The sequence below is a fragment of the Rhinatrema bivittatum genome, chromosome 12, assembly GCF_901001135.1.
Source record: "Rhinatrema bivittatum chromosome 12, aRhiBiv1.1, whole genome shotgun sequence".
Lineage (NCBI taxonomy): Eukaryota > Metazoa > Chordata > Amphibia > Gymnophiona > Rhinatrematidae > Rhinatrema > Rhinatrema bivittatum.
In genome coordinates, this window is record NC_042626.1 from 22,398,554 (window position 1) to 22,421,000 (window position 22,447).

Consider the following 22,447-nt stretch of genomic DNA (forward strand, 5'->3'; position numbering starts at 1 on the left):
TTGACAAAGTCTAATCTGCAAGCCAGCTAGCACACAACAGTGCATGATATAGCCTGATAGCCAAACATACAGAATTAATTTGGCAACTGCCCTTCCCAATCTATTGAGATCAAAGAGCATGAACAGGTGAGAAGCCAGAGGTTCCGTGTAATGGGTTATTCTTCCTGGTAGAGGTTCCCCGTGAATGGAAGAAATGATTAAAGGCTTCTGACAGGGACGGGTAAGGAATCTGAAGTTTGTCCACTATTTCTTGTAATATAAAGTCTCCTCCGGCTCCCGAATCCACTAAAGCCAGAGTAGTAAATTCCTGTCCTTCAGTACGAAGGGTCACTGGTAAGGTCAATGGGGGTTTTGAAGATGTGAGGCCTAGGGAAACACCCCCCAAGGTTCCTAGGCCTTGTAGTTTCCCGGACGAATAGGGCAGGTTGCTATACGATGTCTGGAACCTCCACAGTACAAACATAGACCCGCTTTGCGACGTTTCAGGCGTTCCTCCGGTGATAAAGGACCCCATCCAAGCTGCATGGGTTCTTCCACAGACCCTTCACTGGTGGAGGTTTCTCGAGGGGTTACAGAGGTGGATTGAGGAACATGGGAGATAGCTGGTCGTCTCCACCAACTTATACTCTCTCGGGCCCTTTCTTGTAGCAGACGGTCGATTCTAGTTGCCAGCTCAATGAGACTATTTAAGGAGGACGGGAGTTCCCAAGCAGCCAGCTCATCCTTAATTTTGGCTGATAATCCTTCCAAGTAAATGGTCCGAAGGACACTCTCCTCCCAATGAAGTTCATTAGCTAAAGTACGAAAATCAATATTGTAGTCCGTGAGAGAGCGCCCTCCTTGACGGAGATGAAGCAAGTCAGTAGCGGCGGCGGCTTGTTTCCCTGGTTCCTCGAAGATAGTCCGAAATAGTTCTATAAATCGTGGGTAGTCCTGTAATACCGGGTCAGAGCGCTGCCACAGCGGTGAGGCCCAGGCAAGGGCTTTGCCTTCCAATAACGATAAGATGTAGGTGGTTTTGGTGATATCGTCTGGAAAGAAGAGGGGATTGTAGGCAAAAATGTATATTGCACTGGTCTAGGAACCCCAAACATAGACTAGGATCTCCGGCGTATCGTGGTGGGGCTGGTAGCGGAAGAACTGGGCGGGGACAGCCTTGTGCTATGGACGGAACTGATGCAGGTGGAGGAGTAGCGGCTGGAGTACTGGGGTGTGTAGCAACCGCTGCGTCCAGTTGAGCATTGAGTCGCTCCATGGACGCTACCATGGATTCTAGCATATTCTGTTGCTCCATGATTTTCTGAGCCAAGCCGGGAATGGCACGCAGTGCAGAGGCCTCTGCCGGGTCCATGGCCTTGGCTTACTGTTATACCTTGAAAGGTGGACCCTTGGTCCGGCAATGAACGTAAGTTCCACCATCGGAAGGCAAGGCCAATCCCGAGGGTTACTGTTGGTGCTAGAAGAAAATCTGGATGCAGGCGCCTCCAAGCAGGTCGTAAGAACAAAAGCTGGCGCCTCCAGCAGGCCATGAGAGATCAGGAGCTGGTGCCTCCAGCAGGCCGTGAGAGATAAGCACAGTTCAGTGATCAAAGTCAGAAGAATACTCCGCAGCCAGTCCCGGGGTCGAGAGCCAGAAAGTACCACAGCCAGTCCAGGGATCGATCACGGAGAATAAAAACAGGAACCACGAACAGGAACAAGCACGAGAGCCAAGAAGCCAAGGCAAGGTCTGAGGCTACAAACCTTGCCTTAAATAGTCTAACCCCCATTGGAGCCCACAGGAAGGTGTTCATCCATTTTCTGTCAAGGCCCCTTTAAGAATCGGCTACTGCCACGTGTGCGGCCCTAGGAAGCTCGGCGGGGGGCAGAGCCAATAGAGAGCAGGAGACTGGCCGACGCCACGGCCATGTTGAGCAGCAGGAACCGCCACGGGACAAGCCCATCGACGCTGAAGAAGTCACCGAGAGCGGAGTGGTCTGCCACGCCGATGAGTGCTTGGCCCTGGTCGCGGCTTGCCGCCGCCGACCATAACACTTTCCTTCCTGCCTCATATCATCTATCTACAGCAGTACAATAAAGCTTTCCACCTACAAGTGTCTGCTCTGAGGTTAGCCTATCGCTGTGATTCCCCACGGGGCCCCTCCCTGTGGGAGGAGTCATCGCCACTGCAACTAAGGGTCCACACAATGCCACAAACACAACAGATTGCTAACTTCATGGACTCTGCTCATGGCCCTGCAGACCATTCCTGGCCTAGCCCAGCAGATCACGGAACAAATGTCTTTGGAGAGCCTAGCTACTGCCTTCAATCAGTTACATGCTCAACTGAATTCTTCAGCAACTCCTGTTAAAGAATTGCTGTCTCCAGTGGTAACCCTCAAGACCACTGTACCCTTATCCACACCTACCCGCTTTGTGAAGCCAAAACATGTAGAGGGTTTGTTAATCAATGCAGCATGCATTTTTCTTTACAGCCTACCCTCTTTCCCACTGAAGCTTCCAAGACCACCTACATCCTATCGTTTCTAGAAGGACGAGCCTTGGCTTGGGCTTCACCGTTATGGGAACGTGAAGATCCTATCCTGAATGACTTACCAGGATTTCTAAGACTTTTCAAGTCTGTCTTTGATGACCCAGCACGCCAGACTATCACTGGATCTGCTTTGCTCAATCTCCAGCAAGGTAACAAGCCGCTTACTGACTTTGCAATCGAATTCAAGACCTTAGCATCCGAACTGCATTGGGACACTGGATGTCTACATGCCATATTTATGGAGGGTCTCAACTCTCGCTTAAAAGATGAATTAGTAACTCGTGAGTTGCCTGATACCCTTGAGTCCCTGATGGAACTGGCTGGGAGAATTGACCGCCGCATCCACAACCAAACTCAAGAGGCTAAGAATCTACGAAAGTCTATGGTGGGGGCTAACCGTCCTAAACTGTTCGACAGGCTCCAAGGAGCCAAGATATTCTCCAAATTGGACCTTAAAGGAGCTTACAACTTGGTGTGTATTCGTGAAGGAGACAAATGGAAGACTGCTTTTAACACTCGCGATGGACACTTCGAATATCTTGTCATGCCCTTCGATTTGAGTAACGCACCTGCAGTCTTTCAAAATATGATGAAAGACATCTTACAGGACTTACTTTATCAATGTGTAGTCGTGTATCTCGATGATATATTGATCTTCTCAAGATCTGCAAACTCATCAGGAGGAAGTTAAAGACTTAAGATGCCTGCGTGAGTACTACCTATATGCAAAGCTTGAAAAGTGCAAATTCCACAGAGTCTGTGCCCTTCCTGGGATACATTGTTTCTAAGAATGGGTTTCAGATGGACCCCAAGAAATTAGCGAGTATCCGAGACTGGCCTCAACCTACAGGCCTGAAGGCTCTGCACCGCTTCTTGGGCTTCATCAATTACTAATCAATCCTTTATTAAAAACTACTCATCATTGACAGTTCCTTTAACTGCTATGACCAAGAAGGAAGACAATCCCGCCAATTGGTCTTGAGAAGCCATATTAGCCTTTCTGATGCTCAAAGAGGCTTTTCAAAAAGAAGCCGTGCCTCCACCATCCTGACCCACATCGTCCATTCATCGTCAAGGTAGACACATCAGACATTGAGGTGGGAGCGATTCTAAGTCAATATAGCGAATCTAATGTGCTCCATCCTTGCTGCTTCTTCTCAAGGCGGTTCTCGCCTGCCGAAAGAAATTATGGAATCGGAGACAAAGAGCTACTCGCAATCAAGCTGGCTTTTGAAGAGTGGCGTCCTTGGCTAGAAAGCGCACAACACCAAATAGTAGTGTACACCGATCACAAGAATTTGGAGTACCTCAGACATGTTTGTGTGGTACAGATAAACCCAATGTTATCAGTACATACTGCGAATCTGCAGGGCCTTGAAAATCGGGTCAGCCAGATGGAAAAAGTCCAAGCAGGACTAATTCAAGGCGAATTGGCGAACAGCAGAAAAATAGAGATTATGGAAAATCTATGTAATGTTCTATGTTAAATGTTCTATGTAATGCTCTTAGGCAAGTTTTATTATTTCACTGTAAACCGGTTTGATTTGTATCCAATGCAAGAAGATCGGTATATAAAATAAATAAATAAATAAATAAATAAATAAATGCTCAACGACTCAATCACTATCAAGCAAGATGGTCTCTGTTCTTTAACAGATTTGACTTCCTTCTGAAGTATCGTCTGGGAGAGAACAACACTCGGGCTGAAGCCTTGTCACGATCCTTCTCCCCTCAGGATGTGCCAGATGAACCCCATCACATCATTGATCCCAAAAGAGTGGTTCTCACGGCCACTCATGCGGTACCTGCCAGGAAGACTGTGGTGGCCAGAAATCTAAGAAAGAAACTGTTAAAGTGGGCACACGATTCCTGTCTGGCAGGCCATCCGGGACAGAGTCGTACCCTAGCTATGTTACAAAGGTACTATTGGTGGCCAACCATGAAAAAGGACGTACAAGCTTATGTGGGTTCCTGTGCTGTCTGTGCCAAGCAAAATCCACTAGCCGGACATCTTTGGGGTTTGTTACAGCCTCTACCATCGCCGGATGAACCCTGGACACATATAGCTACCGATTTCGTGGTAGACCTGCCACCATGTAACAAACACCATTTGGGTCACTGTTGACTACTTCTCTAAAATGGCACATTTTGTAGTGCTACCAGGATTACCCTCTGCTACAGAGATAGCAAAACTCTTTATTAAACACATCTTCCGCCTTCATGGGATTCCTAAGCATATCCTATCCGACAGAGGAGTGCAATTTACTGCAAGTTTTGGGGAGCTTTATGTCAAAAATTTGACATCACCTTGGACTTAACCTCCACCTACCAACCTCAGTCTAACGGTCAGACTGAGCGAATGAATAGAACACTGAAACAATTCCTGCACTCTTACGTCAATTCTAGACAGAACGACCTAGCAAATTCTGCCCAAGGCAGTAATTCAGCCATCAACTCGCATCATGCTACCTCTACAGGATCTTCTCCCTTCCAGCTCGTCTACGAACGACAGCCGCTGCCTCCTCTGCCAATTCCACTATCGGTGGCTTCCCCTGCCGCGCAGACCACCGCAGCAGAGTTATCCCAACTTTGGAAGCAAATGAAGGAGCTTCTCCTCAAAGCAGGACAAAAGACAAAAAGAACCTATGATGCTCATCGAAAGGCACCCCAGTTTCAGCCTGGAGACAAAGTCTGGTTAAGTACCAAATATCTTCGCCTTAGAATTTCTTCAGCACATTTTGCACCTCGCTATGTTGGACCCTTTGCTATCCTTCAGCAATTAGGGAATCTGACGTACAGTCTGAGACTACCTCCATCAATGAAGATACACAATGCATTCCATGTCTCTCTGTTAAAACCCATGATGCTCTCCGAGTTCTCCAGAAAGACCCCAGAACCTACTAGTCTGGACACTGAGGATGACATCGAATATGCCGTGGATGACATCTTGGATGTCCGTAAGAAAGGCAAGACATGGGAGTATCTCATCTCATGGGAGAACTATGGCCCAGACGAGAACTCATGGGAACCACTGGCCAACATCACAGACAAGGACATGGTACATCAATTCCACCTGGCACACCCACGCAAACCCAGACCACCTGGAAGAGGTCTTGGAGGGGGCTCTCTGAAGGGGGGTTCTGTTGCATCCGTCAGTCACAGACGGCTACGACCACTCTGCCTTACCTCTTTTCTTCCCTTTTCCTCCTCCTTGGGCAAGATGGCTGCCTCCGGTGCAAAGTGCCGAAACCCTCGGCATCTCCAACTCAGCACGGGCATCCCAGTCCGCCATGCTCCTTCCCGTGGCCTCCTAGGGCACTCATGCGCACGTTGCCTACGCTGAACTATACGTTATGGCGGGAACCTCGGGGGCATCCCCACCGCATGACGTCGATACCTCCGGGTATTTAAGCCTCCACTACACTACCATCATTGAGTTAGCAAGGACTTCAGTTTAAGCTACTCTGACCGCTCTAAGCTGCACGCTTAGACGCCTCGCTACCCTCCGGGGATCTCGCTCCTTACAAAGCTATAGGCACCCGCTCTCAGGGGTCTCTCGCTTCCAACCACCCTTTGGGGTTTCTACTAACTAGACAACCGCTCCTCAGAGGTCTCTCTCTCTCTCTATTTATTTCAGGATCTTCTAGACTATCGGTTACTCGCTCCACGAGGGCCTACCAGTCTGTGTATCCTGCACCATGGACCTTTGGTCCCACCATCATTTCCAGGAAGATGCTGCACTACGCTCCTGTGAGTACCTCTACAATGCAGTGCTCCAACTCCACCCACCAGGCTCGGCCTTGCCCGCACTGCGGGTTCCTAGCTATCTTGAACATATGAGTGAGACTTCTACATCTGAGACTGTCTGAACGTATTGGCACCTTGCGGACTTCAGCACCTTTCTTCCTACCTCATACCATCTATCTATAGCAGTACAATAAAGCTTTCCACCTACAAGTGTCTGCTCTCTGAGGTTAGCCTATCGCTGTGGTTCCCCATGGGGCCCCTCCCCATGGGAGGAGTCATCTCCACTGCGACTAAGGGTCCACACAATGCCACAAACACAACAATTATGCCTGTGCTTAGGGTGGCAAACATTTAGGGGCAGCAGGGATGCTAAGATTTGTTGCCTTCCAATTCTGCTGAATCTCATTCAGCAGAGAACAGCCCTCTGCTACCCTGTAGAAGGTGAGGTGGTGAAAGTACCAAAAAGGGCCTTGAGGCAGCAAAATCCTAAATACACCCCTCTGAATACCACCAAGTCAAGAACATCTTCCACTTGAAACAATAGGATCTTCAGGTTGAATGTTTTCTAGCTGAATTCAGTATGTCCGATCTCCTTCAGAAGGCAAAAGGAATAGATTACTGTGCACACAACATCCATGCAGAAAGGGCCAGTGATATCAGGTTCCGTCTCCTCCTGAGAGATGTGTGTTGGAGATTGAATTGACACAGTTATGAAAGCTTTGTATACAAAATGGATAAGATGCTTCTTACATTCCTCCACATCTTCCACTGATCAATTGAAGTCTGCCTGTTCAGGGTCCAACAATGCTATCAAGGGTCTTAGTTTCTAGATACATTTGTACAACTATTGCATTGCATATAGATGGTGAACCACAATCCAGGCACTCATAATGGAACCTTGGAAGAGCTTCCCAAATACATCCAATGCCTTCAGATCTTTCCCTGGAGGCATGTTGCAATAATCATGAGTGCACTTCAATGCCAATTCTGTCACCAGAGTGGTGTGACAATTAGACCAATCCAAAACCTGCACTTTATATTTCAAGTCCAGTTTCTGGGCTACAAGAAAGCACAATGTAGGCATCTGCCAAATCCCCATCTGGAGATCCTGGAAAAGAATGTGAACTGGCATAGCTGTAGAATCCACTGGGGGCTGAAGGAACTAAAGAAGCCAGATGACGACATCTGTTATAAGATCCTTTTCTTTCCAAAAAGAGATACAGTCTTCGCCAGCTTATCCAAGAACCTGGAGTAGCAGAGATCCCTCCTGAGCAGAGGTATAATGTGGTAAATCCAGATTAGGGATCAGTTGGAACCCCCATGGAATCCTCCTCATTTTCGGACTATGGGGGAATACTAAACTACAACCCCAATTATGAAGGCAGTGACTGGCACAGGCCTCTGTTGGTCTGGCGAGGAAATATCCAGTTGAAACCTATTTCTTTACAACCTCCTACTTCCTCCCCCCCAAATTTGTGAAGTGAGTCCTTTGGAGGAGGAGGATACATCATCTCATGGTGAAGGCTTATCCCTAATGCTGGAAGCTCTTGCAGTGAAGAATGTCCCAGCGCAGGACTTGGAGCAGCCCACTATATAATAAATATGTCCATCTTGGATAGAAGAAGTTCTAAATTTCCCTTTTCAGTCTTTAGGGCTTAGAGAGGCAAAGAAATTCTTTACTAACTCCAATAACTAGTACACTGTGGTTGAAATATCCTCTGCTTCAATGTTGGAGGGATACTCTTCAAAAACCCAGATCAGCTCATCCTCGCTCAGGGTTGCTGGTAAGAGAAAAGGAGCCCAGCATCACAGCAGAAACCCTCACCAAAGAAGCAGCTGGCTCCAAAGTGCTCTGCATCCGTTGTATCAAAGACTATCAACTAGCAGTCTTATCCATAGATAACACTGGTAGTTCCTTTCCGTGCCACGATAGTCAACATGGGATTCTTGGACAAATGTGCTGAACTGCTCTGCTGCAACACTATTAGCAGCGCTATGATCTTCCGCAAAGTGTATTGACGGCACCTTAGAATGTAAGCTCCACTGCTCATCCCCAAATAAAATAAATGGCTTGGCTCCATGGAAATCTTAAATGCCATGAACAAGGATAGCTGCTGAACCAAGGCAGCCAAGTTCCACCTCAGCAGAGAGGAGGTCCAACAGAACCCTGTGCTGATGATGCAGATACCTTATTTGACTGAGGATGGCCCCCCCCCCAAAAAAAAAGTCCCTCCATGCCACTTTGGCATTCTTTTTGGTGCCTCCCATTAGCACATTCAACCCCTAACCCGAGGTGGATCTGGAAGCTAGCGCCATGGGAACATGGGTGGATCCTTCCTAGTTTAAGTTATTGCTCTGGAAGTCTGATGACACTTTTTCCCTCAATGAAGGGCATCTCCTCTGCTCTTCCTTGCACCGTTTAGGGTGCTTACCTGCCAGTGTCTCCCTTAAGGCCTCTCTCATCCAGATGCAGTTCTGCTGCAGCCTAGGAGACACATGAGTACAGCTGTAATAATTGGAACAGTTATGGTCTGGGTCAAACAGCGACAGACAAAGTGCGAATCTGTGATGGATGCCTAGTGACTAAGGATCCAGGTCTTACTGCCATTTACCACAGATTTCTCCATCTACCACAAATTCTCAGTCTTACTTTAAATGTATTTTTTTTTAAGAACTTAAAAGTTCTGTTTGAGGGGCTACAGAGGCAGCAGCAGAAAAATGTTAAGTAATGAGGCAGATAGGAACATTAGGTACCAAAAAGTAGAAAAATTATAAGCGAGACTGGCCTCGTTTGTGCGGTAGCCTGGACACAAAAACTAAGGGGCTTGTGAAGTAGCATGCACGTGCAGGAATTCCTGTACATGCTCAAAATCTTTATTGAGCTGTGAGAGCTTGGTCCAATGTCAGTGCAATCAGATGTCAACCACACATAATGGCTAATTAATGAGCACCTATATTTTTGAGCAGGAAAAACCCCCATTGAAGAATGAACTTCAGGTCTGGCTAATTTCTATTTATCTTTGGATGTGCAAACTCCAAATATCACTCAATTGGCTTTTGATAATGCAGCCTTATGCCAGTGTAGTGCAATAATCAGAGGGGGCGTAAAATCTGAAAAGACCTGGGACCATTGCAACCTTAATCCATTTACGTTTTTAATCACCCTGCATGCCATCACAGCAATGACATGTTGGCCCTATATTTAATTCCCCCACCCCCAAATACTAAATATGTACTAACAAATAAAAGGATGAAAGCTAATGAATCCTTTATCCCACTAAAAAAGCTTTGTGGTAACTTTCTCTTCTACTTTTGATGATACATGAACATGTGATCAATAGACTCCAAAAGAACCAGCCCTCTCCTCCTATATCACACTGTTTCTATGATATTGAACGATCATGTCACCACAAACACTCAATGAATCCATCAAAAGCAGAAATCTGAATAGAAGAACCCTTTGAGGCGCACACACAACTGTGCAGATAAGAAAATGTACAAAAAAACCCTGAAATGTAATATTTGGTAAATTATTGTAATGCAGTTATTGGTGGTTGCTTGTAAAGGGTTGCAACTGTCTGAGGTTATAACACTCAGTCATCCATAAGAATAGTCTAAGGCTAAAAAAGGAAGAGCTGGTTTTAAGAAGGCAAATAATGCCAGTCTGACAAGATACATAATCATTCATGCTTCCTGTGTGGTTTTCTTCCAGGAAACTATTTTACAAAAGGAGACAGTACATGGCAGGAACAAAACTGCACAAAAAAAAAGAAGGCAGAGTGAGAACTTAGACATACTGTAGATACTAATAACAGAGGTTTCTTATATTTGTTGCTATAGGCACAATCCTTAGTGAGCAAAGCCCCAGAGAGTAACAGCTGGTTGCAAACCATTTTGCACAAACCAAGGCATTACCAAATAGATTATCAGCTTCAAGATTTCATAGAGAACAGTGCTACTAATTCCATAAAAAGCAATCTGGTAAATCATTGCTGTTACCAAATAGGTATGGAAACTGGAAGGGGTGTTCAAGACAAGCAACCATGGGGAAAAGGGAAGGCATACCCCTAATCCACCTCGATCACTAGCATTCATCTCATTATATATTCTCAGCTTGCTGTGGGGAGGGGGAAGGGAGATAAACCTATAGCCTTTGTCAATTTATCTCACAGTATACTTCTGCAAATTTCTGGGAAAGTGAAAGAAATCTAATAAATGACAATGCCTCATGCGCCATGTCCCAGAAAAAAACCCAAAAAACACTAGGTGTGGGCTGGCCTGGTGCTCAGCAACAGTGCTGGGTACTACCATGTAGAAGGTTCCCTGGTCATGCCCTAAGTCAGGTCTTCTCCTTCCTGGATCAAGTCAGACTGGAGATGCTGCAGCATTTACAGCCCCCAAGTGGGAGTCATGGTCATTACTTAAAGGCAACACCTAAGGGCTTAAGGGTCCATGATTGCAAGGTTCCAGAAGGAGCCCGAGTGCAAGGCTGTCACTGCAATAAGACTAGGGTATTTGGGGGGGGGGGGGGGGGGGGGAGGGGGGGGCCCGAAGGAGGACAGGAAGGGAGTAGGAATATGAAATAGGTAATTGTGAACAAAGGCGCATGATACCAGATCCCAGCCCTGGTTCTGATGTGCACTTTCAGTTCAAAGGAGTAGAATGAAAATGTTGAGTCAAAAAGGAAAAAAAACCCAAAAACACACACACAACTGTGGACAGTAAGATTATATAAAACAAGAACTACCTTCAGCTCTCAGACACAAGGACAAAATTTAAGCTCAGTCCTTTTGAATCAGGTTAATAGAAATGTCAGGAAGTCGACACACCTCTACTCTGCAAATGCATCTTGCTAGGTCCTGAAAATTCAGCAGGTATGCATGTACCTCACTGACTTTCTAGTACAAGTGGAAAAACAAAACACAAAAACAGGTATTATGTGCATAGCTCATTATTAAAAATACATGCATAACCGTTTTTCACGTGTACTAGAAAGTCGGCGAGGTACATGCACAACTGCCGAAACGGATGTGATGAATGCACATCCCTAATAACCATCTCTCCCATACCAATAAGCTACATACATTAGTCCTTTGAACGCCTCTTGCTTGAAAAGTGTGAAACAAGCAGATGAAAGTAACACAGAATACCCAACATATGCCAAACTCCTTCCTTTTCCTCACACTCTTCCATGGTGGCAACTCTCCTCTGGTGAAAGCTTAGGAATCCTGGAAATTAGTATTCCACCTAAAAATTCTTAAATTCCAATTATACAGCTTTTTTTTTTTGCTTTTTTTTTTTTTTAAGAGCCATCTTATCACCCCTAAAAGCCTCTAAACAACCACCCAAGAAAAATGAAGACATTAACATCAGTGATTAATATATACACACTTTTAAGAGGTTATACATATCTGCCACCTCTATTTACCTGCAGTGTTGTCACATTCTCAGCATTGCTCTGCATTACCATTCTACCCTACTCTCAAGGGGAGAATATACATTTGGAGCCAGAGCAATTCCCCCATGCCATACTCTCAGTACTTATGCGGCACCAAGGTACAAAGGAAAACACCTGCTCTACTGCAATAGAAGATGGCAAGTGATGAATAGAAAGGAATCCACTGTGACAGTCAAACTTGCAGCAGTGCCTAAAAACCTGGCATCAGCATGCAAGGTTACAGCAGCAAGCCATAATAGGGCTGGATACATTCTTCAGAAAATGTATCAATAATTCTGAGATTTTGCATGAGCCACCAAAATGCAATCATATAAGAACAAACTGATGAGGCACTGGATTCCCTGAGGCTTGAGCCATGGGTGGCCTTTTCGTCACAGTGCTCAATTAGTGTTCTGCAATCCATGCCTCGTGTTATACTTGGCACAACTCTGTACGCAAGCTTTTAATTGGAGAAGTAACTGCTATGTGTGGGAGAGATGCCAAATGTCTCTTATTCATACATCTACGTTACTAAAGCAGAACCACCAATGAGTAAGTTTTATTTATTTATATTCTTGACCTATCCTTCAAATAAAAGTGGACTGTATTGTTTAGTACTCTGTCCAGAGACAACCAGCATTTAACACTGTAGAGCAAGAAGGTTGAAAAGCAATTACAGATTGATTTTTCATATAGTTTTTAAATCACCATACATAATAACCTACACAGAGATCACAAATGATTCTAAAATAAGAAAGGATAGTGACAAAAGAAAAGCAAGAGCAGTGATAAGAAAAAAAGAGTTCCCTTACTTCATGAATAAAAGCTAAAAGTCAGTGCAGCTATGAGGGAGCACTGGCATCTGTGATATACTTTGCAACATTCGGCCTCTTCAGTGGACAAACTGCCAAACTAAAGAGCTAGCGACATCTCCAGGGAAAAATGGCATCAATGATGCTAGCAAGACACTGCAATTTTTCTGTGTCTAGTGATTTTCCTTCACTATAAAAGCTAAATGTGTGGTAACCAAGAACAGCCTGAGAATTAATTTGCTGCTTATCCTGATAAGAACAACCCTCCATGTGTGACATCACAATCCCAACCACACATGCAGGGATTATGAGGTCACAGCCAGTCACATTATGGAACTGTTTCTATCCACAAGTGCCTTCAGACAGAAAAGTGCACCCAAGAAATATGAAACATTCAGCTCTGTTCAGCCGTATTTTTGACAGTATTATGAAACCCTTGGTTCTGTACTGCAAACAAGTCAGGAATAATATGAATAATTACAATATTTAGATATGCAGTTCAACATTTTTCAAACTGTCTCTTCCAGATCATAACAAGGCCACAGGCAGCGAATCGAGGCTTCACTACTTTTTGACCTTACTATCTAGCGTTGTATACATCTACTAAATAGAGCTACCAATTTTCAAAATGGACAGGTGAGAAAGTCCATCTATACAGGCTAGGTGGAAGATCAGGCTTCAGAAATGCTCCTACTAACCTGTGCTTACCTAACATTCAGGCCCATGCTATCCCGTACGCTGGCTGCAGTGCACGGTTTAACCCATGACTGGACGCGCGTCCAAATCCCCTGATGCAAAATGGGGGTTAGCACGTCCAAAATGCACCTCCAATCACGTGCGTAGGTAATAGCACATTACATGCAAATGTATGTTGATAAGGCTATTATCCAATCCTCCATGCAAAAAAAATGTGTGCCAGAGGCACACACTCAAAAATTAATGCCAGCTCTGGTGCTGGCGTTAAGTCTTAAGGAGCCCAAAAAGTGTACAGAAAAGCAGAAAATATTGCTTTTCTGTACTTCCTCAGACTTAATTTCATGACGATATTAAGTTGGAGGAATTTTTTTTAAAAAAGTGCCAGCGGTCAGGTTAGGAAAACGGATGCTCTAAAATTGACAGCCACCTCTTCTGGGCGCCCTCTGCTGAGCAGGCACTAGGGGCACAATTTCCCCTAGCGCCTCTCTCATATGCAACTTCATTATGGATATCCTAAAAGCCTGGCCCGTTTGTGGCTCTTGAGTACTGGAGTTGATCACCCCTGTCTAAGGACCTAATTCACTAAGGGTCTTTCCCATAGACTCAAAATAGGAGAAAAGCCTTAAATAATCTGGCCCTAAGTTTGCAAGCTCAGAGCACAGAACTCATTAAGAATTTACTGTATTCCGTTATAGACATATTTACTTTGTACAGCACTATGTATACTATGAGTATTACAAAAAAGGATGTTCAAGGGTTTCCTGAAATTAACAACCGACTTGCTGAGGAACTGGACAATATTCTGATGTCACAGTATGCATGACATAACTAAGGATCTACTGCTCAGCTTTCTGGCTGGAGAACTGAACAGTGGAGACTGTTTTAATTTTAGAGCATTTTTGTGTAAAAGATCGTTGACAGATGGACCAATAAAACAATTCCAGTAGCTTAACACATCCCAACACTTCCGGCTTTAAATTATATTCATAATTTTAAAAGTCTCTGCAATGTAAAAATGTACTGAACTCCTTCCTTTCACATTCTTCCTTGCTCACACAATGTTATAAGGTATTTGTCTCCAGCTGCAACTGGTGCACTCTTTCCCCTCCAGAAGTTGCCCTGCTGGCAACTTCTAAGCTACTACTATACCAGCAGGCTCTGCTTGCTCTAGAATCCTAACCAAAACAAGCAACAAGGACAGATGGAAAAATATCCCTCATCAATCCAGTGACTTCAGGTAAAGGTTGCCTAATACATTTTAAGAAACTGATATAAGAAACAAGCCAAGAATCAATCTGTGCCCGATCTAAGGTAATTATTCTGTAGACCCGGCTAATGTGACTATGGGGGATTTGTGGAGGGTTTTGAAAAAATTAGACTCTAATCTAGTACAAGTTAACAACTCATTATCCTCTCTAGTTAATGTTAACAGGTTGTCAATATTGGAACAAGGTAAAAGAATAAATGATGTAGAGTTAACTCTGAAAACTGTTGAAAAGAAAGTACAGAATATCCAAGAGAGAGAATGTTTGAATATTACTGATTGTAATTCTTTACATGCTGAAATTGAAAATATAGAGAATTTAATGAGGGTTAAAAATTTAAGATTTGTACAATTCCCAATTACTAGGTTGTTATCGCCAGTTGAAATGTTTTCTAAATTTTTGAAAGAAAATCTAGCATATGGAGATAAGGATATACCAGTGATATCAAAGATTTATTATTTTCCTATACGCCCTAGTGACAACAATGGGCAGATAGAGGATAAAAGTATAGGGGTATCCACTTTTTTAGAGGAGTCTACAGATATTATAAATAAAAGGGCAACATTATTTGTATCTTTTTCTTTAGAGAAGGATAAAGATATAGTTCTGGGAAAATTCTTTAAGAATAAGGATTTACCATTCTGTGGCCAAAAAGTTTATGTATTTCCGGATGTGTCTAGACCTACGCAATTGCGTAGAAGACACTTCCTTATGTTAAAGAGTAAGACCCTGGAAATTGGAGCCACTTTTTATTTAAAATTTCCATCAAAATGTTTTGTCAATTACCAGGGTAAGAAATTTTCCTTTAATGAGCCCCTCCACCTGGAAAATTTCTTGAGGGATAAAACCAGTCTAGGTTTGATGCCTAATTTGTCAGAAGTATCGGTTGTACAAGAATAAATAGAAATCACTCCCTTTATAGTTATTATTGATTGTATTATTATGGTTTAGGCAGGTACCCCCACATTATAGGTTCACATGAGAGAAATAATGTGTTATTTGGTTAATGGATTATATGATTTATGTAAGTCCCTCATGATGATTACTTATGTTATATGAAAATACAAGTTTTGTATTATGTTTTAATTTGCAAAAATTGAATAAAGAGTTAAATTAAAAAAAAAAAAAAAAAAAGAAACAAGCCAAACCCCCATGGCTACTATAATCCTCCAATGGGTATTTTCTTTAATGCATCACTTAAAATTAAAATCCACCATGCACATGCAACATATACTTTCTGCTGCAGGAAGCTCTTCCCATGCACTGTTCAGTCTCAATTTATGGTGGCATTATGACCATAAGCAGACTGATCAGGAGAGAGAACTCAACTTCTGCAAGATTTCTTGTGCAATTTCATGTTTGGTGTTCCTTCTACTGCTTGGAAGTGCACATATTCACCATCACTTCTTAAAGCAACATTGCCAGAAACTGCCTAATGAGGATGGCATATAGCAATTTTCTACCCCTCTGGTTATGTTATCAGGAAAATCCTTTTACTGTAGACATCTCAAGACTAACAAACACACATTTAAGAATAATTTTTGAGGATTCAGTTTAATACTTCTTGGATTTTTCCTCTGTGTGTATATTATGGAATATGAGTTCCTATTGGTTAAAGAGGTCTGGGGATACTGCAGATGCACTGGATAGCAAAGCAGTTTAAATTAAAGCAGGATCTCAGAAAAGATTAAGATGAAGACTGGCATTTCTCAGTCCCTCCTTCAGTTGACATGGGCCACACCACTATTTGGATAACAAGCAATACAAACATGACAGCAGAAAGACCATATGGCTTTACCAATCTGCCCATACATACACACACACACACACACACACACACACACACACACACACAACTGCTCAGCTCTCCAACCCCTACCATTCCCTCAGAGATCCCTTATGTTTATCAATGACAAAAAAAAACCAGATACATGATATAGTGAGACTCTTACAGCTATTAAATTCCTAAGCAATACAAGCTAGCAAGTAATCTACCACAATTTGAAAATAACCCTCAGTTTTTCAATTAGGGAATCAGATTGGTTTTTACTTTGTCAATGAAGATCTCAACTAAAATCTTGTTTCAGCCTACCATCAGCGATCAGATTGTGAATGGGTTGATTACAGCTGGAAAAGTACATGCTCTGTGATGCTAATACAGTGAAAGTGTTTAAAAACTATGTAGATTAATTTTATAAGAGCAAAACAAATATGTTCCTCTCAAAGAATTTAGCCCCATTCTTAGAGGATTTCTATCTGGTCTCAAGAAAGGTCTAAAAGAAATTAACTACAACACAGAGAGAACAAAAAACTAGCAGCTGAGTTCAAGGTGTTAGCCTGGATTTATTTTATGAAGTTTCTCAACTGAGCACATTAACTGCGGCACAGTTAAACTGGGCTAATGTGAGTTATTTTTGCTCTGACTGTCCAGGAAATGCTTTCTGCAGCCTGAAATCCACCCCCCCCCCCACACACAAAAATTCAAGTGGTTTCTAATTATCCCACCTTCAGTCAGACTTCCCAAATTGGATTTTAAAGAATGTTAAAACTAGATACTGCCATGTACAAAGACATGGGTTTGATCACCAGTTCAGGTCTTCCGCTCCTCGCATTGGCCAAGGATGCCTTGAAGGCAGCATTCACCTGCCCCTGGGGAAGAAAGGGGGCAACACCTGAGGACTGTATTTTGGGCTCATGATTGCAGGGATTTGGAGGACTGCTAGGACTGAACTAAAGTAAATTAGGAGTGGGACATAAAATAGGGGGAAAATCCCTGGGTAGTTGCAAAGAAAGGCTCCTGGTGCCAGATCCCAGCCCTGGTTCCAATTCGACTGACAGCCCAAAGAAGCACAAGGAAAAGTACTGCAAAAAAACACATGCATACACACACATAAAACAGCTGTGGTTCACAAGAGCTTTGACAGCCTTTGAAACTGGTGCTCTCAGGCAACTGTGAAGAATGGATGTATCCCTGCTATAAGCACTGTCATTCATATTTCTGGCAGGTGATCCACATACCTTTCATCATCTTGACCCTGTGATTTGCTAGCACAAATATAACCCCTGATAATTAAATTGCCTTCCAATCAACCACAGGTTTCCTTTACAAATACATGCTCACTCTTGACAGTGACTCTGCAGTTTTTTCCCTGCTGCTGCTTTAACGAATCAAGGAGAGAAAAAATCCTGACGCACTGCAACCAAGGCTTACTATCATTCAATTACTCAGCATACAGCAGTGCATTCTGCTCAATTCCAAAAGCAACACAGCAAAAGCTTGATGTGCACCGACAGGACAATAGACATCGTCACTTTGTTTCCTGGGGGAGGGGTCAGAATTAGAGAACCCGGAAGACTAGGACTCCTTAGCTAAATCTCTTTAGGAATCCAATGACCCTCCCACTCAAAGGACAATCATCAGTCAGAAGTCAAATACTGATCAAAAGGTTCCTACAGAGTGCCACAGCCTCCCCTGCTGTTGGAGTATCCTCCCTGCTTGCTTTCCATGTATGCCAGACTCAGCACCTCAGAATCCATTTTACTAGGACTTACAAGGATGGAGCAAACCTGGAAAGACCAGAGCGCACTATTGTGCTAGACATAGCCAAAGTGACAGCTCAAGAGGTTAAAGGGGAAAAGAGAAACTGCAGGAGGCTGGCTGCTGCTTGGAAGTTTGCATAAAGCTGGCATGTTTAGCAGATCTGTATGAGCAAATTTAGAATGACTTTGCAATTACTCCTGGGAGGATGTAAAGAATTATGAGACAATTATTCCCGTGGCAAAATTGTATCTTCCAATTAGGCGTTAGAAAGGTTTCCAGTCCAAGCTTACAGGCCACTTATATACATATTCGACACATGTCAAATGTTAAAAAGTACAACTTTTAACTGAACGTACACTTGAAATTTACTCCTTACTTAAAAACTGCATGTTGGGTGAAGCTTATGCTCCCAGCTATGCAGGCAGAATGGTAGAAACAACCAATAAAGCAGGAGGTAACTCTTACTACCTATTAATGAAAAACTTTTGCAATCAGATTTCTACTTTGTTACCTGCTGGTTACAGGTCACCTACTCATGAAAAAATGATTGCCAAATCAATTTTTATGATAGCCACTGCCACATAGATATCCTGAAAGCTCAAAAAATGAGGAAGAGTACACTCAATTTAATATCTTGGTTGAGTTTGCAACTCGGATATAAATATGAAGACTACATAGAAAACCAGAATATTAGGCACTCTAAGACTAGGAATTACCAGGCTTTTCAGCAAACTGCAGAGCAATGAGAAATGGTGATATCAATAAAGGCCAAAGGAAGGGGATTGCATGCTTAATAAGCAATTGTAGTGCTCCAGGTTTAAGTGAATAAATGCTCTAGATAAATCTATTAACAAAAAAACACACACACACAAAAAAAAAAAAAATAGATCACTGAACAGAGCACATGAGTTCAAGAGAGCCAAAAACCCCACACACATTTCAACTGCATAGTAGTGGCATCTCTGTCCCACGTAGATAGCCTTCCTCAGGGCTGAGGAAAATTCTAAACCATAGGTAAGAGGTCAACAACATTTTCATTTTTTTCCTCCCATGAACTTATGTGCTCAGCATTTAGCTTTGAACTAAAATATACTGCAGATTTGTGCTCTCACGTTTGGTGCATGTCACATGCTAATGACCAGCTTTAGAGGTACTTCATTAGGAGTGCAGCATGTTTGTGAGACAGCAAAGAGCTGCAGTATAGGGTATGGGACCAACAGATATCCATGAGGGGGCTGGGATAGAGTGAGGTTAGTACTATTCTGGGTAATAGGGCTTCTGTTGATAAGTAATAGACATTACTGCAGAGCTGGGGAAGCCCTAATCCTCTCTTTTGGGAATGCAAGGATAGAACAAAACAAATATCACCCACTGATATTTTGACAATTCCAGCCAATTATTCCTTTTGAAGAGTCACCTCAATCGAAACACTTGAGCATTCTATCATGGTGCCCGTTGAAAACTTCAGGGCAATAATTGGCTAGCAGTAGTCCTAAAAGATGTTACTGCTCTAGTCCTTACCCTTTACCCTTAAGGTCAGAGCACAAGATGTCAAACAGTTCTTTTGGATTATTTCTATTAACAAACTTTCTTACAGCATATGAAAATTATCTGGGACTGCAGATATTTTTAATTCATATAAAAAAAAACTATTGCCAGTAGATGGCAGGTGTTCCCCCTCCAAACTCCAAAGTTAGGAAACAGGCCAATATTTAACTTCCTGTACCTATCTTTCCCCTGAGAGCCTGTTTTTAGGGAAAACATGAAAATCTAGTTTACAGGCCTTCACAGCATCTCTCACTACAGTAAACAATATCTATCATGTGAAATAATAAAAACAGGTAACATTCTTTCTGACAAGACAGAGACCAAACATTTTCTTCCATGAGGCCTCAAAAGAAAGCTCAACCTGTCCTAAAACTAAACAACCTCTTCTGCTCTTTCACTGGGTCAGCAGTAATGAGCATGTAAAACATAGGTGCCTTATGCTGGACCAAGCAGCAACTTGCCCACAAGCTGCTCTTGTCCAATGGAAACCAAGCTGGCCAGATCTATTTAGTATTTTAAGGAACCTAGACAGTGTTCTTGCACAGAACCAGGTTAGTCCTGTTTCTGCACAAGAGGTTTCATCTCAGTGCCTGCAATTAAGAAAATTAATCAAATGAGATAACTTCAAAAAGATGAGAAGGGAAGGCTGCCGGGACACTATAGAGTAATGCTTCATACTTGTGAGCATGATCTCATTTAAATGAGATGCAGCTGACTGCCTGAGACATTATACAGCAATGTGTTATCCACTATACTACAACTAATCAGGTAGATTCTTCCAATTCTAGCAGTCTCATCACCAAGACTTTTCTTCACCTTTCCATCAAGAGCATGAAAAATGGAATGGTCACTTACCACAACCCAAAAGTCAAACAGTCAAATACCTAAGCAACAAAATGAGATCTTAAAGCATAGTGGGTTATTGTTTTTACTCCTCATCTAAAAAGCTCTAATTACATTCTGTCCAAAAATGACAATATGCTGGACTATATATATACAGACTTCAAACTATGATGAAACTTATTGCTAAATGCTTTAGCAACAAGACACCAAGTACTTACATTACTACAATACTTTAAAATGATAAAAAATGTTTCCACAAGTCAAAGATATAATTTTAAGACACTAAAAAGCAATAATCTAAAATATAAAGTCCATATATTTCATACCATGCATACCTCTCCTCACTATCCAGCAGGAAAAGACCCACAATCTTCCTCAGACTTCAGTTATTCTTTTTAAATAGCATTCCAGCACTGATCTAGATCTCCAACACATGCACAGCTTTCTTGTCTCTTTCGCCATCTAAAACTCATTTTTCTGTCTTTAACAGAACCACAGAAACTGATCCATTTTCCTGAAATGGATCTGTTTCTCTATCTTCACTACTGCAGTTTCCAAGGAGGTGGCTGAGAAAAAAACAGCATAAAATATGTTCTCCGTGCTGAGAAACAGGTGATTAGCAGTTTGAAGCAAAATGAAAATATATAATTAATATTAAGCAAGCGATCTTTGCTTATTAGTGGAGGCTGAAGGTCTCTGCGTTTTGCAGCGCATGCTAGAGAGAAGGAAGGAGAGAGGTGTACAGTAGCAGGCAGAGCAACACACCCCCCACCACTCCTTCCTACTGTCAAGCCAGGGTTTGGCGCTGTCAGTCTCCTGCTAGGACTGCCTTAGAAACACAGGAGGATGATCAACTATTCAAAAATGCAATCTTCGTCTTCTCCGATGCACTGCTACCTCCGCCCCCTGGTTTTTTCCATTTAAACAGGTTAAGGACTCCCCCTCGGAATCCAGGTGCAGTGGGAGAGGAGGAGGGCAGAAGGCTTTGTACAGGATTCGGAGCGCCAGCAACAGAACAGGAGGGGGCAGAGATGCTGGACATCTTTCTTTCCTATTCTCCTGATTCAAAAGAATTTCCTGCAACCGCCACGACTGCCTCCTCCCCCCAGGCCAGCAGCTGCTCTTTTCAACCTCCAAAAGCCTCCCAGCATCTGCGGATAACACTAGGAGACAGAGAGACACACACACAATCCCCCCATCCCATCTAACCCCAAACTGCACCTACTTATCTACCTCATAATCCCCAACCACCTTATCTCCCTCCCCATATTTTACCCCTCTGCATTTTTCATCCCCACCCTCCCCATCTTTAACTCCACCCTCATCCCCTACTAACCACTTACCCCCACCGCTCGTCCCCACCCTCTCTGCACATACCCCGCCATCCACCCCTTCCTTCCTGCATCAACCCTCCACCACCCAACCCCATATACAAGCCATCCCGCATCTATTTCCCCTCCCCACTCCAACCTCCTCCAGAAATTCCTGTTCACCGCTATAACGGCTCCCCCCTCCGTGCCCCGTGATATCTACAAGCCTCCCACAGGCGCGATCCCCGCCCTCAGCTGTAAATAACAGGAGGAGCCCCCCCCTCCCGGAAACCTGATGAAGGCGGGAGGGCGGGGTGCCGGGGGCCCGTCTCTCCCCGCTCACCTCTCCGCCGCTCCCGCCCAGCACCTCCAGGAACCTGCGCAGGTTGCTGCCGATGGCGGCCGAGACCTGCAGCGCCGCATCGAAGCCCGGGCCGACCCTAAGTGGGCCGGGGGCGGGAAGCGCGGCCCCCGTAGCCGGCTGCAGTAGGGCCGGTAACCGCTGCCGAGCCCCCAGCTTCCTGCCGGTGCCGGGCCGCGCGGGGAACCGCCACCGACAGCTGTGCGCCATTTTTTATTTTAACTGAAGAGCAACAACACACGCACGAGCCAGGAGCGGGGCTGAGGGGGAGGGGCGCGCGCCGCCCGGCCCCGGAACCTGAACAGCGGGGCTGCGCATGCGCCGCGTATTCCTTATACAGAGTCCCAGTGCCGG

At 43.9% G+C, this 22,447-nt stretch overlaps 1 protein-coding gene across 5 annotated transcripts in view; it reads right to left on the bottom strand.

Annotated features, from left to right (window-relative positions):
* The window catches only part of KMT2A (lysine methyltransferase 2A), a 152,591-nt gene extending 130,270 nt beyond the window's left edge, over positions 1-22,321 (bottom strand). For all 5 annotated transcript variants that reach the window (XM_029574143.1, XM_029574140.1, XM_029574142.1 and 2 more), the window contains exon 1: positions 22,076-22,321. In XM_029574143.1, coding sequence (XP_029430003.1) covers positions 22,076-22,303 — 228 coding nt within the window. In that variant the 5' untranslated portion in view covers positions 22,304-22,321. The remainder of the gene's footprint in view (positions 1-22,075) is intronic.
* Positions 22,322-22,447: the final 126 nt, after the last annotated feature.